The sequence below is a fragment of the Phragmites australis genome, chromosome 4 (assembly GCF_958298935.1).
Source record: "Phragmites australis chromosome 4, lpPhrAust1.1, whole genome shotgun sequence".
Lineage (NCBI taxonomy): Eukaryota > Viridiplantae > Streptophyta > Magnoliopsida > Poales > Poaceae > Phragmites > Phragmites australis.
The window spans coordinates 45505882-45521638 of record NC_084924.1 but is presented as its reverse complement, the minus strand read 5'-3'; the positions used below and the strand labels follow the sequence as shown (position 1 = coordinate 45521638).

Here is a 15757-nt window from a genome sequence, read left to right as displayed (position 1 = left end):
GCATTTACTTCTCTGATTCCGCTTAACTGAAACACAATGGGCAGTCCCCACGTGAGATAGAAGGCAGCATCTGAAAGTACTGCAAGATAATATCTGCGATCTCTTTATCACTTTTCCTTTTGCAAAGGTCTAAGAATTGCTATGCAGGTCGTTTTACATCTCATTTTCCCAATATGATATCAACTCAGTCACAATTCAACTCTACAGAATTGTAAAGGTCCTCCTCCTACGTGAGTAGTTGGTGGGTACCCACTAAATAGAAAATGACCAGGCGATGATAGCCCCCAGTGGGAATGATGCTAACTACAACTACGAAGCAACAGGAATTTCGGATTGCAGGTTTTTCTGGGCCCTGAGAGAGAGCATGTTATAATCCTGAAAGCAACAAATAATAAATAATTAGCCTGCAAAAATGTACCATATCAAAATGATCCAAGAAATCAATAGAAGTCTGATGCTTATGTGCAACCAGAACCATGGTGATTACTTACCTGCACTATAGACTGGGCGCAAAGTTTTCCAGATAAAATTGCACCCTCCATGGAAGCCAAGTATTTCTGCTTCGTGTAATCGCCAGCCAGGTAGAAGCCTTCAATTGGTGATCTTTGGAGAGGTCGGCAAGGTTCACAATTTGGGACGGTTTTGTAAACAGATCTGCAACAGTAAGCCAGAAAAGTATGAATATATAAGGAAAAAACACATATTAACTATAAGAACTACTTATGATTAACTATTGGAAAGGATCTTTGAAAAATATTCTCACCTCGGTGTCTTCACAACATGGTACTTAAGAATCTTAGCTTTACTTTGATCGGCAGCAATTTCGTCAGGAAATAATTTTGCTAGCTCTTCCATAGTTGCATCGATGATTTCAGTTTCACTTCGTCCAACCCATTCCTCTGCAGGAGCAAAGACCAACTCCAGCATCGAACGGTTTGGATCATAGTATTCCTGTAAACAGTTGCAAACAAAAGGAAAGAAAATTGTTGAGCGTGCATTCATGTCTTTAGCTACTTGGCCTATCATGATTCATGAAACATGTCTTGGTTTCCTGAACTATCATGATTCATCAAATCTACAATGCAACCTCTATTGACATGTTAGCAACGATAAAAGAACTCCACTTTCAATACATATACGTGCGCAGATGACTGAAATTTGTAATGCGCAAAATATATATCTTTCCATTTAATAATGTATTCCTTATCAAGTGCACCTTTAGACCTTCTAGTTAGTATAGAAAATTTCAGGTAGTCATTGCATGATACACATGAAGGTCATGGAGCCCCTAGAAATAACGCAAGAGGCCTACATGAGTAAGATAGCACCTATGGAATACTAACGGTGTGTTTGGTTCAATGGATCCAGCAGTCCGGGATATGGCCATGCACTAGAACGTGGTGTTTGGATGGAGGGATGGTTGGATGGGGCAGCCACAACGACGAATATTCGCACAAGATGATGGATCGATCGATCCAGGCAAAACGGCCGGATGGAGCCGTCCAGCTTCGCTCCTGTGCTTGTATGTTCTGTACATGTGCGTTCGTAATTTTCAATTAACTCTCAATTTTATTTGGAAATATAAGAATAGTCTAAAAATTGTAAACGTGGGTATGAGCAAACTAGAGCTCACTAGCAATCCGTTTTAATTGGTTCGATCCAAAAAATATGAACCAATATTTAATTAAAATTCTGCAAAGAAGGCTATTTTTATAACTTCTAACAATTTTTAATGTCTCAAATAAATTTCCAAAAATCTAGAAAAATCCACTAATATTCTTCTCATGTAATATACTAATTTATAAAAATATTTCTAACCCTAAGTTATATGGTGAAAAAGTGAGTTTCTTTGTAATGCTCTATTTATATGCATTTTTATCATTTCATGTGATATTCTTTTTTTAATTTAATTTGAATTTAAACAAATTCAAACTTGCATAGATTCATCAAAAAACTTATGGAATGCATATAAATATGAATAGATCATTCTATCCACTCTAATCCCACCAACCAAACAAAAAATTAGCTTATCCTATCCACCCTAATCCCACCAACCAAACAAAAAATAGCTCATCCCATCCATCCTAACCAAATAGAAAAACATAGATAACTCTATCCCATCCAACCTCGCCCTCTAACCAAACGCACCCTAATAGGGCCTTCAAATTAGTACCTTGCAGGTTACTGACATGTCTGCATAGACACTCAAAAGTGAACTCCTGAAAAAAATGGAACGAGATTATATAAGGGGCATACAATATTTAATTTTACAAAAAAGGTCATATTCAAACTTGTAGATAGAATGTGCGCAATTTGAATAGGGCATGAGACATTTTGATTGAAAATATAGTTGTAGTACACAAAAAAAAAAAGCATGAGCAACAACAGGAAGCACAATATGATCAAATGTTTACCTGCTGAAAAGAAGGTTGTCATATGTGTTCTTCAGCTTTCTGTCAAACCTGAGATATTAAAAATAACAGAAATAATCAGCAATACTTCAGAAATACACGACAAAGAAGCATATGCACAAAACACAAAAAAAGTCATATTTCCAATTCAACTAACCATATATGAACATTGATAACAGGAACTCCCACCAACTTCTCCAGCTTCTTGAAATAAGAAATTTCTCTCCACTCTTGAGGTACAAGAAGCTTCAAGATATCAACTAAATCCACAGGCTAGTCAGTTTAATTGAATAGCTGAACAGGAAACAAGAATTCTTGGAAACAAATCACACCTGGTGTTGCAAAAACATAAGCATCTCCAGTTATTTGGGTTCCATCGCTAAGTGCAAAGTGTTTCACAGTTCCATCAGGATTCAGCTCTATTTTCTTAATACGAGAATTCAGGCGGACCTCACCACCCCTAGACTGAATGTGATCAACTATAGGCATGCATAGTCTTTCAGGCGGATTTCCATCCAAGAATGCCATTTTGGAACCATGCTTCTCCTGCACATTCACACAAAGTAGTCTTTTTCAAAAGACTCGCATGGTATCTTCAATGTGTATTTTTTTTTTGAGCAAAACAATAGGGGAGGCCCCTACTGTGGTATTATATTAAAAAAAATGAGAGAAGGTGGGAAGAACTGTTAAGTTTGTATAGATGAACAAATGATGGATAGATACATTGAGGCCCAATGGGCACTAATAGAGGTGGATGGGGGAAACCCTAGGACTAGGAGATGACTCTAATGCAACGTGAATGCAATGACATTGCATTTGAAGAGTTGACACTAAGCACTAGAAAAAAAAAAAACATCCAAAGTCCGATATCGAAGATGTAGTCGAGGCGTGCAACTCTTGAACAATGTCGATGCAAAACAAACTCCTCCACAAGAGGGTATTGCCTTTACAACCCGCACTTCAACAAATACCTCAATTATGAATCTTGCTTTAGACTTTGAACACAACGATAATAGTGAGATGTGTCAAATCAAGCCAAATGGAGGATAGAGAAATTACAACTGCAAGACGGCAAGCAGTGAGACAAGATTGTGATGACGACGAAGGGGGCCATTGATCATGATGTGTAGCAAGACGGCTACGAAAGGACCAAGAAGGCAAGGTCGCATAGCCAAATCGATGGGACTTAGCTAACCACAAAACAAAAGAAGCAATTCGCTGACTGACAGAATTTGTGGATACGCACGGTTAAGACGAACTGGAAGAGTATATGTGTGGACTTGAATGGACGGACACAACGGAAAACAAGGAATTTGAACTAGAAAAAATGAAAATAGGACTCAACATGCTGCAATAGCAGCAAGTAGTAGAGCAAAGATAACCTCTAATCAAAGGGGTTGTTGACGAAGCGCGCAGACCAAGAGATTTGAGTTGAAACTCGTGAAGGCAGGCGAGCCCGAAGACGGAGAGGGCTGGTAGTCTAGTTTGATAGCTGGAGTTAGGTTAGATGGAGCTGTGTTTCAGAGGCTGATTTCCTGTGGTGGGGGGAGCAAAAATTCTGGTGTTCGGTGATGATGCGAGCTGATGGTAAAGCTGGCAACCCCACCGAAACTTCAGTGCTTTCAATAAAAGCGGGGCGCCGGGGCGAAATGCCTTTGGTCAACTATCTTCAATGTGCAAATGCATATTTAGCATTTTCTGAAGTGAACAAAGAATTAGGCAAGAAAGACAGAAAGAATCCACATATGCAAGCTATTTATTCAAACAGAAGAGGTAACTAGAATATTACACAATTATATAGAGCAACAAAAGCTGTACCTGAAGAAATCGATTTAAAGCAATCAAAATGCACTGCATCGATAACTCATCAGGATTTATGAAATTGAGTGCCTTGGACATTGCAATAAAAACCTCATCATTCACTCGATCAGGAACACCCTGTGCTGATCAAATAATTGTATCAGGCACCATAGGGCTCCACATAAAAAAAAGAAAGATATATCAACATCTGTATTCCAAATGAGAAAAGGTGAAACCAAATTTGACAAATGCCTGATATGTATACACCTATAAGCATTGTTCAAGCCTAAACTTGCACAGAAACGGGTTTAGGACAAAATATAAGATAAGAACTTGAGCATATGAAGCATTTTCATTTACAGACCTAGCTATGCTTCTTCTCAAAGAATATGACAAGAAAAGGAAGAAATTTATTGGCAAACAAGTTCTCTAGTACTGATGAGATGGCAGCATGTCTTGTACAGAAAGACTAGTCTAACTGAGACATTGAACTCATACCTGCTTTTTCATCCACTCTGAAACAGTTAAGCCATCTTGAGCTTCAACATAAGGTTGGCCACCAACCATTGCTGGCAAAAGTCCAATAGCAAACTTCACCTTCTCCGGCCAGGTAAGCATTTCATTGTTTCTCAGTATGGCCCATATTCCTATAAAAGCACATGTAGTGAATGATTATCTGACATCAATAAGCAGAGTAAAGCTCAATGGTCATGACTTATTAGTGTTATTGCAGCCACAAACAAACCCCCTAATAGCGTTCATATATTAGCAAAATGAGGGAATTAACACTAGAATGCATTTCTGAATTCTCTAGGGAATCTTTCGCAACAACTCCAATGTTGTGTATAATCTTACCATTTAAAGGTGCTGGCAAAGATTCTGGGAAATCAAACCGGCTGAATTCCCCTTGCTTGTTCGGCATGGCAAATATCATGGAGTGTTCCTTCCATTGCAAACGATCCTCAATACCAAGCTCACCAAACAAATTCTGTATGTTGGGATAAGCTCCAACTTAAACCAAAAAGGTACATGGTTACATACAAACACACAATGAAAAGTGTCATGTGTATGCTAGGAAGAGAATGATGGCAGTCCAGTGTTCTTGAGAACAACAAAACATATATTCAACTATGGCAATATGGCATTATGGATATTATGGGTCAACAATGTTGTAAATAACATTACAATTTGTACTACTGTATAAGTTAGTAGTCTGCAACTTTTTCAGGCTTGAAGAGTTTGGCACTGTTTGTAATTTAATAAGAAATTCCTTTCTCAATAATGGTTATGTAGAAAATACATCTAAAAGAAATTCCAGGCAACATAAAAAATGGAAGCATGATACACACAAGAAAACTGTGATTATCCTTAGAAGTTTGTGTAAGGGTATGCTTTAAAATTTTAAATATTCGTAAAAAAACATCAAACATGACATATACTCTTCTAATATAAATAGCCTAAATAACGAATATCATGAAGACAACCTCAGAGGAACAGAACTATAACTTACAAAAAATATGAAGCCCGGTCTCGTACCAATCTCCATCTTCATCCTTCCAAGCAGCTACCTGTTTAACGCATAAACCCAAAAAAAAAATCATAGAACAACTAATCAAAATTGTGAATGCAAGCTATTCAGAACGCGATAAGCAATCATGTAAGTAACTATCAGACCTTTCCACCCAAAACATCTCTTGCCTCAAGCAATATGGGTTTATGACCAGCATCTGCTAGATATTTCGCCGTTGATAGACCAGCTAATCCTGTAAAAGTCATGTCACAAACTAATAAGCTAACAGCCAATCATGTTTTCCCTTGAAGTTAACTAATTTCCTAAAGTTATTCATCTAGTAGAACATTAATCATGAATTACATCAGACCTGCACCAGCAATCACGATCTGTAATGGTTTACTGGGCCGTTCACTGTTTCTGAAAAATGAAGAGAGCTGTCCAGCTTCCATAAAGTTTATTGTGCTTTCTAGTGGAGGTCTTGGAAAATCCTGGCAGACAACCTGCAGAAAAGCCAATCATATTTTCACTAGAAATCCTGTGAAAAAAATATGAAAATGGAGAACAAAGACGAACCTGCAAAGCACCAAGTCTACGGTGTAATCTTTTTCCTTTGTTCCTTAAGACAAGAGATTTCACGGGAAAGTTCATATGGCGACTACTTTTCGGTGCTTGGATAGTGTCAATTGTGAAGCATCTCTGAGCAGGAAGTTGACCCGCAAAAGATCTTGCTTGGTTAGCCCCAGTAAGGTTCATAGATGACAGGTAGCCAGTATCCATACTGAACCAACTCTTGATGAATGGTTATCAGCTCTGCTTTAACCAATAAGCACAGGAGGAAGACTGCATAATAAAGAGAAGCCATCAAACACATAGTTCGTGGGGTCCTTTGTTATTAACGTGAGCCAAGTATCACAATTAAATTGATCCAGGTTGGTAATAAAGTCATCCTTTGCTGAAAACAATTAACAATGAGGCAAAGAATACAGAAAACACAATTTGGACCTCTTGTAGGCCGTTTCGCAGCACCAGCACCAGAGATTAAACTAACACTATCTCCCTCTAACCTCTAAAGCTCAGATCATTTGATAGGTGCAATTCCTCTATTCTCCGCAGTATCTCCCAGTCTCCAGTATCCACCAAACCACCACTAAGCTACTGCCCCCAGCAAGCGCACTCTATCTATCCCACGCAACTGGCACTGACTAGCTGCCGTCTGCCAGTTTCCCAAACAATTGCAAATCTCCAAAGCCTTTAAAATCCAAACCCTAAGAAACATCCCCATTTCTCCGGCTTTATTTTCCCCCACTTGCAGGCAGCGCTCCAACCCATCCCATTAGCACGAGGGAACCGGATCGCGCCTGCGCACAGGATTAGCGAGAAACGCTGCGCCATCACGGGAGCGAGTGACTGACTTACCGGCGGAGGAAGAGGGGAGGGAAGCGGCGACGGCAACTATGCGAGGCGAGGCGATGCGAGGCGGGAGTGGCGGAGTTGAGTCCAGCAGGTGCGAGGAGTTCGGGCTCTGACGCGAGGGGGTGGGGCGGTGGAAAGGGACGAGCACGGCGGGGCGAGGGTGAGGAGGATGTGTGGTGGTGGAGGATGCCTTTTGGCGCCTGCTGCGCTCTACGCTTCCGTGGTATATACCGTCAAGCCGCTATCACTGAATTCGGTTTTTCTCCGTCAAAAATAAAGAATTTTTTATTTTTACATTTCGAAAATTAAAATTTGTAAAATAGATATCTGTTTGAATTTTTTTTTTAAATATGCTATTGTCGCCCTTCGCTGGTTGGAAGGATGATAGGCACATCCAACCGGTAACAGCTTAAAAATAAAAATATAATATTTTAGTGTTCTTAAAATTCAAAATAATATCGAAATAGTTATGAAAAATTATGAAGAAAATATATTATGTAGAGGATGCTATAATCTAGCTTTCCGAAAATTTCAACTCAAACAACTACTTTTACAATGAGAAAAAAAAGAAAATTTTCATTGTACACAGTCTAATTTTTTTTTGGAGAACTAGATCCTAAGTATCATCTACACTATAAAAAATTTCATAATAATTCGAATAATATTTTTAATTTTAGGAGCAATGGAACATAATTTTTTTATTTTTTAACATGTCCCTCGTCAGAAAGTGACGAGTTTATTTTTTAAATCTATTACTCATTGGAAGGGCGATAGGCAACCATCGCTTTTCCAACAGGTAGTGGCATATTTTTATAATTTTTTGAAATAGATATCTATTTTTTATTTTTATTTTCGAAATATAAAAATAAAAAAAGCTCATAAATAAATATATAACACAAACCGAGCCCAGCGGGCTAGACGTGATGGGCCTGGACGGCTATTTTCGTAAAAAGTTTCCGAAAAGTCCGGATTGGCCCAAAAAAAAAGGGGCTTGGCACGAAGCCTGCCTGGGCCAGCGATTTCCGACCTGAGACCTGGGCGTTCCTGCAGATCTGTCCAGGAAATGACCTGCTTGAGCCTTGAGGTGGTGTTTTCGTCAGAGTATAAAAACGGCAGCTTATCCTGAAACACTAGTTTTCCCCTCGTGTTTTTTTTTTGTATAAACCATATATGCATCTTATAATAAGGGAATGCTAAGTGGAAGAGATTTGGTAGAACAGATTCAAGGTCATACCCGCCAAAGTTCCGATAATTTGATGCATCTTGTTCTCAGCTGATGCATCAGTAATGAGACTACTTGATGTTTTAACATTCAGCAAACTTGACACCATAGTTTTGTTTATCTAATGCATTTGTAATATAATCTTAGCCAAAGAATCTAACAGAATGGATTAATGCACGACCAAGGTACTGTTTTGAAGACACGATACAATCATAGAACACCGATCCTTTGTTACCAAGAAAAACCTGTGATTAGATACTAACGAATCCAACAAAGTTTCCTGTTTTCTTCTTCCATTTTTCTCTCGCTGGGCGCTAGGCGAATAAAATAAATACAACCTGGGATGTACAGAAAGGATCGAATATTGCTTCTGTCATATGAAATCTTGGTCCTGGTCATCTGTTCGTCGAGAAGTGTCTCCATCGAGCATTCTCTTGGTCATGTTGGCCCTCTGAACAAGCCGAACCAATGCTTGCACCACCTCTGACATTGGTGGCCTGAATTCTGGTTCAGACTGCAACAAGAATTTGGTCCACAAGGTTCAGAGATTATTTAGATGGATATGTTTGCTTCACGTGACTAGTCTGCATAGATGGAGAATGGAACTCCTACCTGGACACAAAGGGCGAGCACGTCAGCAAATCGGGACAGAGATTTGGCTGGGTACAGACCCTTGAGTGCAGGATCGACCATCCTGTCCAACGCATCAATGTCATGCAGCTGGGGAGTCGCCCACCGCACGAGTGACTGCTCTGACCTGGGTCTAGAGCTGTAACGCAAACAGTCACGTAATGAGATAAAGGATCATCAATCACCAAATTTATAACTATTCGAAAGCTGAAAACTGGTGATGAGAGTGTACCTGTCGAAAGGCCTACGTCCCGTCAATAGCTCAAGCATGACAACTCCAAAGCTGTAGACATCACTCTTGAGGGTGTACTGACCAGTCATGTCCACCTCTGGGGCAGTGTATCCGGCACTTTGTTCTGCTGCCTGAAGTTTATTTGACAGTAATCATTAGTGAGCCGTAGTATGCAAAATGCTAGGTTAGAATTGTGCGCATGCATACCTAAATAACCAAGAGCATAAAGAAGATGTTTTTTCTCATCAGTGTAGGTTGGTGTAAATCATTGTGGCAGCTTTGTAGTCTCGTTAAATTGATTTTTTGATAGCTTAGCAATCCAAGAGCTCTCCATGTAATGAATTTATTTTACACGCAGCTATGCAATCAGTCCTCTTAAAATGGAGGCAAGAGTGTAATGAACAGAGCTTACCTGGAATTCAGCATCAGGAATAAAGCTTGCAAGTCCAGCATCTGAAAGGTGTGGATTGAATTCCGAGTCCAGTAAAATGTTGGATGACTTGAAATTCTTATGGACGATGGATGGAGAACATATTTCATGAAGGTACCTACGAATTATATATCAATGGGAAATGATAAGAGGTTGAAATTCTTATGGACGATGGATGGAGAACATATTTCATGAAGGTACCTACGAATTATATATCAGTGGGAAATGATAAGAGGTCTACATATTTCAAAAGGAACAGTTACGGTATATCACATAATGAACAATAATCATTGAAGCAAGTTCTTAAATCATTCAGTAGGTAATATTTTGACAATGTTTAACCAATAATCCGAGTGAAGTTCATAATCATTGAAGCAAGTTCTTAAATCATTCAGTAAGTAATATTTTGACAACATTTAACCAATAGTCCGAGTGAAAGACATGCATCAAAAAAGCCTATGCATGATACACAAAGATGCTCCCAGCTCAGAGATTCAGATAGCATGATATGGTCAACAGAAATACAGTTAATTTGATTGTCACTAACAATAAGATAACAAATTTAAGTTGTGAAGTCAGCAATAAGTTATATATGCAACTAAGTATGGATGAAAATAAACAAGGCCCTTTTCCTGTCCAGTTGGATTGGGAAACACAAGACATGAAACTTGTACAATATTCAAAATCATGTACAATGCTAAAATAGCATGTACACTCAATATCATACCATCAAGATTGCCAAAATATAAAGAGTTCATTTTCCACTTACTCCAGTGAACGGGCAGAGCCTAGTGCAATCTTGACACGAGAGTTCCAGCTGAGTGGCTTGCTGTATTCTTCTGAAAGGTGGAGTAGATCATGAAGCGATCCATTCCTGTGGAAATCATACACAAGCAAGTGTTGTCCATGTTCCATGCAATAGCCCACAAGCTCATTGAGATTTGGATGGTGTAATTTTGAAATGTTTGAGACCAGTTCAGCAAAGTCATCAGATGATTGGAATGGCATCACAGTACTGTCTAGTTTCTTGATGGCCAGAACCTGAATAGAGTAAACAAGAAAAGTGACATATATTCAAATGGTTCAACTTCTGTTTTCCACTGCCACGATACTTTGTAAAGCAAAAGGACAAATATTAGAACAGGAAAACTGATATGTTACATAAAGGCCTATTGCAGAAAAAGCAACCACACTACCCAGGACTAAAAATATTAGCCCCAGTTTCAAAGACATTACAGAAAGTAAATAAAATTTTCATGTACTTTCAGAAATACATAAAAATTGTGACATGAGGATATATAGCATACCTTTCCATTGTTGAACTGTGCTCTGTAAACACGTCCAAAAGTACCCTCTCCAACAAGGTTGTCGAAGCTGAAGCTGTCTGTTGCCATCTGAAGATCTGCAACTGAATAAACAGTTGCCTTTATAGGTGTTGTATTGCTTTTCTTTGTGACAAGCTTGTTTGAAAAATCATCATCATCAAATGACTTGTGGCGTTCTATCTTTGGGGGTGGTTTCAGACTAACTGAAGCAGAGGAAGGCAAAGATTCTATGTCTATTTTGGTAGACTCTTCTATAGGCTTCATGTCTGCAACATCTGTATAAGAAGATGCCTGCATAATTAGTTAAAACTGGGAAAGCATCTCTCAAGCGTGACAATCATCCAGAGAACTGACCTTTAACTTCGTTTGAAGGGAATGAAGTGAATGGCTGGTGCTGTTCAAAGTGCTCTTCCATTGCAGCTTTGCGTCGTCTTCTTTTTATCACAAAGAATGCAACAACTGCTCCAACAACCAGCAATGATATGATAATTCCTGCTACACCTCCACCACCTATCCCAGATCTTCCACCGGAACTTGATGAACCATCATTGTTCTGACCTGGGAGACGGTTTGGAGGAGGAGGAGCTGTATATGGAGGCGGTGGTGGTGCTGGTCCTGTGCTCCAAGAATTTCCATCAGTCCTATACACAAGAAGCGTATTAGTTCAAGATATAGCTCTTTAGCAGTTGCATGTCAAGAAGTCGAAAGAACTCACTGTAGACTATTTATCTTCTTAAGTTGACTAGGAATCCAACCAGTGAAACGATTGCTTGCAACATTCCTATAGGTAAGCAAGATATCAGATATGGTACTGCATATGTAGATAAAGCACCAATGAATCACAAAGTTGATTACTTACAGATCATCAAGGGGGAGATTAGCTAGGACATTGATATAACCTGTAAATTGATTGTTCTGCAAATATCTGAGAAGAAAAGGAATGGGTTAATGCAAGGCACTCTAATAACTCATGTCTAGGGGATGAAAATAAATCCACATGTGTCCTTTCTTACAAATGTTTCAGGCTTGACAATCCAGTGAAACTTTGTGGTAGGTCACCAGTAAGAGAATTAAAGGAGAGATCCCTGCATCATATTAGATAAAGAATGATAAGAGAATAAAAACACAGTGAGTATGAACAAAAATGAGGGATTTAGGATTTTACGACACAACTTAAGACCCGTTTGACAATGCCCACAAAGAAGTACTCACAGTGTTGTCAAACTATAAAGGTTGGAAAATACGTCGGTCATATTTCCTTGTAATTGGTTATGATTAAGGTTTCTGCATATAGAAAGAAAAACTGTTTTAGACCTTCCAGATTATACACATTTTAAGGGAAAATGACTCCTGATAGCAAAGATACTCACAAATACTTAAGATTAGACATTGTGAAAATCGAGTAGGGTATATTTCCACCAAACTGGTTTCCTGCAAGATTGCTGCAAAACAAGAACCATCTAAAGTCTAAACAGCCATGCCACCAGAATAGTTAAGAAAAAATTTCAAATGCACGATATCATTCTAGGAACTTACAGCTTCTCAAGCTTATTAGTGGGAAGATTGTACTGTATCTGGCTTCCACTACCAAGGTTGTTTTGGCTCATGTCACTGCAACGATAATTGATATGGGATGATTATCAATTGAACGCCCACACCAAAAAGGATGAGCGAAAGATAGAATTGGGCACTCACAGCTCAACTAACGAGCCCAAGTTATTCATATTGTAGGCCAAATTCCCGGAGAGTCCCAAGCTTGACAATTTGCTACAGCATCAAACAAAGGGAAACATACTAAGAGAGTAAGAAATGAAGCTGCGGTAGGCTGCTAGCAGCTGTATTGCGTGGAAAGGCTCACATTTCAGTGACCCCTGATCCTGAGCAAGTGATGCCCTGCCATGATTGGCCACAAGGATCACCGCCATTTGCCTGCCAACCTTTGAGCTGGCCAGGAGAATTCAGACTAGTAAAGAGTGTATTGAGGGCAGTAACTGCATGTAAGAGAGCCAAAAGTAAGAACAGTAGATAGGACGTGTCATTCAAAAGCCCAGTTCATTTGCAAAATTGGAATAGCAAGATATGCCTATGCATGGAATCAGATTAACATAGAAATGGCAGCTAACGGGGTAAAACACGAAGGCAATTAGGCAAAAATTACCTGCTCACCCCATACACCCCCCCCCCCCCCCCCAAAAAAAAAAAACATAACCACATATCGCTCATGTACCTCACCAACTCCATCAAGACTAGATTGCAATAGTCTAAAAATAGTAATTTGAGTTCAAGTATTGCTAGCACCAGCAAACCACATCAGGGGCAGAAAGGAAATACAAACACCAAGGGGAAATCCCCAAAGCGACTCGTTTTTCCCAATCAAAACTATCAGGAAAAAATAAAAAAATAAAATTCATGATCTTTTGAGTGAACAAACAGCCGAAATTCACGCAACATCTTGTCCACAATGTAGAAAGGATCTAAATCCAGAGCATTCTTGCACAAAGCACAGACTTTCGCAACCTAACTTGTAAAAAAACAAATAATAACCACAAAACTGGGTGGGGGGGGGGGATAACGAAAAGAAACCAAGCAAGATTTGGTTAGAAGAAAGCAATTCCAAACACTCGTTCCGAATCAACCAGAGCATAGTACCAAGAACAACCCATCTGGTGGAAACACTGAAAGAAACATCTCATTTTTATCTCAACTAAAGCTACCAAACAGAGATTTAAAAAAATATCAAAAAGAACTCTACAGAGCAATCCAGTAACTGTAAAACAAAAGAACAGTTGTATTGAAGGAAAAAAAAATAGAGAAGATTTGAGGCTCTCGCTCACGATCATTAGGGTCGGTGTCTGCAGCAACGAAGATCTGTCCCTGGGGCCAAATGCAGCCGCCTCCCAGGAGTAGCATCAACCACGCCACATCCACCATTCCGCCACCTCCCCTCCTCCTTCCCATCTCGCACAACAATGCTCTCCTCCGGCGCACTCTCTCCCCCCTAGATATGCAAAAGAAAGTGCCTTCTTGACTTGGAGATGTTGCCTTCGTTATTAGGCTCCTCCAAATCCAATTGACTTAACACCCCCCACTCTTTTCAGATCTTGCTGCCGCGTCTCAACCATGAATTGCGCATTGGAAACTAGCACAGCAGCAGCTGGCACCAGAGAGCCGCGACGAGACAAGAGCCCGGGTGTGATGAGGTCAATTACCGGTGTCCCTTTCAGGGGCACTTTCGTGATTTGCATCGTCGGAAAGGGTTAGTCAGGTAGAAAATAGGATTCTTTTCCTAAAAAAGAGAGAAAAAGCCAGCCGTTTCTCATCAAGAATGCAGCCATGAAACTCATAGGGCACTCAACAGCGGATGGCAATTATTGGGATGGACAAAGGCCATTACCCCTTCAATATTAGATTATTAGGTCTCTCTCTCTCTCTCTCTCCATGCGAACGTGCCTTCCAGCTTGAGCAGGCAGTATCCGTTGTGGTCAGCGCCAGAGGAATTTGGCCCCTGCTTCCCAGCTGCGACAGAGGTTATAGAATACAAAAATTAGTACACCAAACCGCAGATTATTCTGTTATTTGTCAGCCCGATGGGCGGTGCTTTGTTTCGTCGTACTAGTACAGCACTCCAGGCTATACATCCTTCAGAAAGAAGAACACATGTGGCACCGCATAGCATCTGCTATACTGAACAGGTCGCTTTGTTTTCTGTACTACAATCAGAAAGCTTCTTTCTCAGATGCCGTGCTCCTACGTCATATGCATGCAGTGATGCGATGCGAGTTTTTTTTTCCCTTCTTCACCCTGCAATGATGATCCAAGGGTGCGACCTTCTAGTTTCGATCTGCGTGTGGCAGGATTAAAATTTTGTATATCTAATTTTAGAAAAAAATTTCATTGATATATGGAATCAACAAAGTGGACGGATTAAAATAACCAAAATTTTACAAATTTTAGTAATTTCGCTGAATTTTTCACTGAAATGTGGCAGGGATGCATAAAATTTTGGTATTTTTAAGAAAACAATTGTAAAACAAAATTGAAATACGTGGCACACTTGTGTACGTGGGAGATTGAAGTGTGCCCTTCCATCTTGACAACAAGCTGGATCCTTTTATTTTATTTTTTTGGAGTGGAGCTGGATCCTACTAGTCCTGGGGTTCTTTCTTGCTTAAGAAAACAAAAGTGTTTTCGAAGGTCAAACTCTGTGTGCGCAAGGATTAATACACCAACAGCAGCGAAAAACACGGGAACAAGAGCCAGTCGTGACTCGTAGACCCATCTTTAAATATATTCTTTTTATTTAGTTCTCTTTTCGATTTTCGTCTCTATTTATATTTTCTTTATTCTTTTATTTCTAACGGTCTTCTTTTAAATTTGTAAAAAAATAGAGAATTTTATCTTGAAGAAAATGAATTTGAGAATTCCTTCGTGACGAAAATCGTAAAAAAAATTTATTAAAGTACTAAAGAAAATGAAAATTCTCTGGTGAAAATATTTTTAGTCCTAGAGATGCTCTCAGGTCCGCATCTCATGACGGCATGGCATGCATGCTCTCCATACTGTTGTGCTGTCCATGCATCCCTGTGCCACGACTCTTGTTCTGCGCTCACGAAGCGATGCAGAAGGTATGAACAGGAGCAGAGCAAGGGCAAAGACGACATTCATTACCCCATCGGCAGCGGATAAAAAAGTTTCCAGCTCAACGTAATCCTAGCTAGAGTTTTCTTCTCTGTCGTTCTTGGAGGATAATCCTAGCTAGAGGTGGACAGCAACATGCTACC

At 39.6% G+C, this 15757-nt stretch overlaps 2 protein-coding genes across 2 annotated transcripts; both read right to left on the bottom strand.

Annotated features, from left to right (window-relative positions):
- Positions 1-71: 71 nt before the first annotated feature.
- On the bottom strand, positions 72-7347 carry LOC133916790 (15-cis-phytoene desaturase, chloroplastic/chromoplastic). The gene is made up of 15 exons (XM_062360629.1): positions 7141-7347; positions 6298-6564; positions 6092-6224; positions 5886-5974; positions 5722-5779; positions 5067-5222; positions 4710-4858; positions 4230-4349; positions 2744-2957; positions 2569-2671; positions 2415-2462; positions 2174-2219; positions 764-951; positions 492-654; positions 72-375 (listed from the first exon to the last, which is right to left on the bottom strand). Exons 2-15 carry the CDS (start codon positions 6499-6501, stop codon positions 310-312), a joined length of 1737 nt encoding a protein of 578 aa, XP_062216613.1. The 5' UTR covers positions 6502-6564; positions 7141-7347; the 3' UTR covers positions 72-309.
- Positions 7348-8502: 1155 nt separating this feature from the next.
- On the bottom strand, positions 8503-14213 carry LOC133916789 (protein STRUBBELIG-RECEPTOR FAMILY 6-like). The gene is made up of 16 exons (XM_062360628.1): positions 13811-14213; positions 12835-12967; positions 12672-12743; positions 12513-12587; positions 12347-12418; positions 12189-12260; positions 11990-12061; positions 11836-11901; positions 11692-11757; positions 11331-11617; positions 10959-11251; positions 10421-10692; positions 9634-9769; positions 9222-9352; positions 8972-9128; positions 8503-8873 (listed from the first exon to the last, which is right to left on the bottom strand). Exons 1-16 carry the CDS (start codon positions 13932-13934, stop codon positions 8733-8735), a joined length of 2169 nt encoding a protein of 722 aa, XP_062216612.1. The 5' UTR covers positions 13935-14213; the 3' UTR covers positions 8503-8732.
- Positions 14214-15757: the final 1544 nt, after the last annotated feature.

Excerpts from the sequence above, each read along its gene's own strand:
- LOC133916790 (XM_062360629.1), bottom strand. The coding sequence starts at position 6,501 with ATGGATACTGGCTACCTGTCATCTATGAACCTTACTGGGGCTAACCAA. Across the intron at positions 4,859-5,066 it reads TTTGCCAGCACCTTTAAATG|GAATATGGGCCATACTGAGA; the intron begins GTAAGATTATAC and ends GTGCTTTTATAG. Across the intron at positions 4,350-4,709 it reads CAGAGTGGATGAAAAAGCAG|GGTGTTCCTGATCGAGTGAA; the intron begins GTATGAGTTCAA and ends TGATCAGCACAG.
- LOC133916789 (XM_062360628.1), bottom strand. The coding sequence starts at position 13,934 with ATGGGAAGGAGGAGGGGAGGTGGCGGAATGGTGGATGTGGCGTGGTTG. Across the intron at positions 11,252-11,330 it reads CCCTTCAAACGAAGTTAAAG|ATGTTGCAGACATGAAGCCT; the intron begins GTCAGTTCTCTG and ends CTTCTTATACAG. Across the intron at positions 9,770-10,420 it reads GGCTCTGCCCGTTCACTGGA|GTACCTTCATGAAATATGTT; the intron begins GTAAGTGGAAAA and ends TATAATTCGTAG.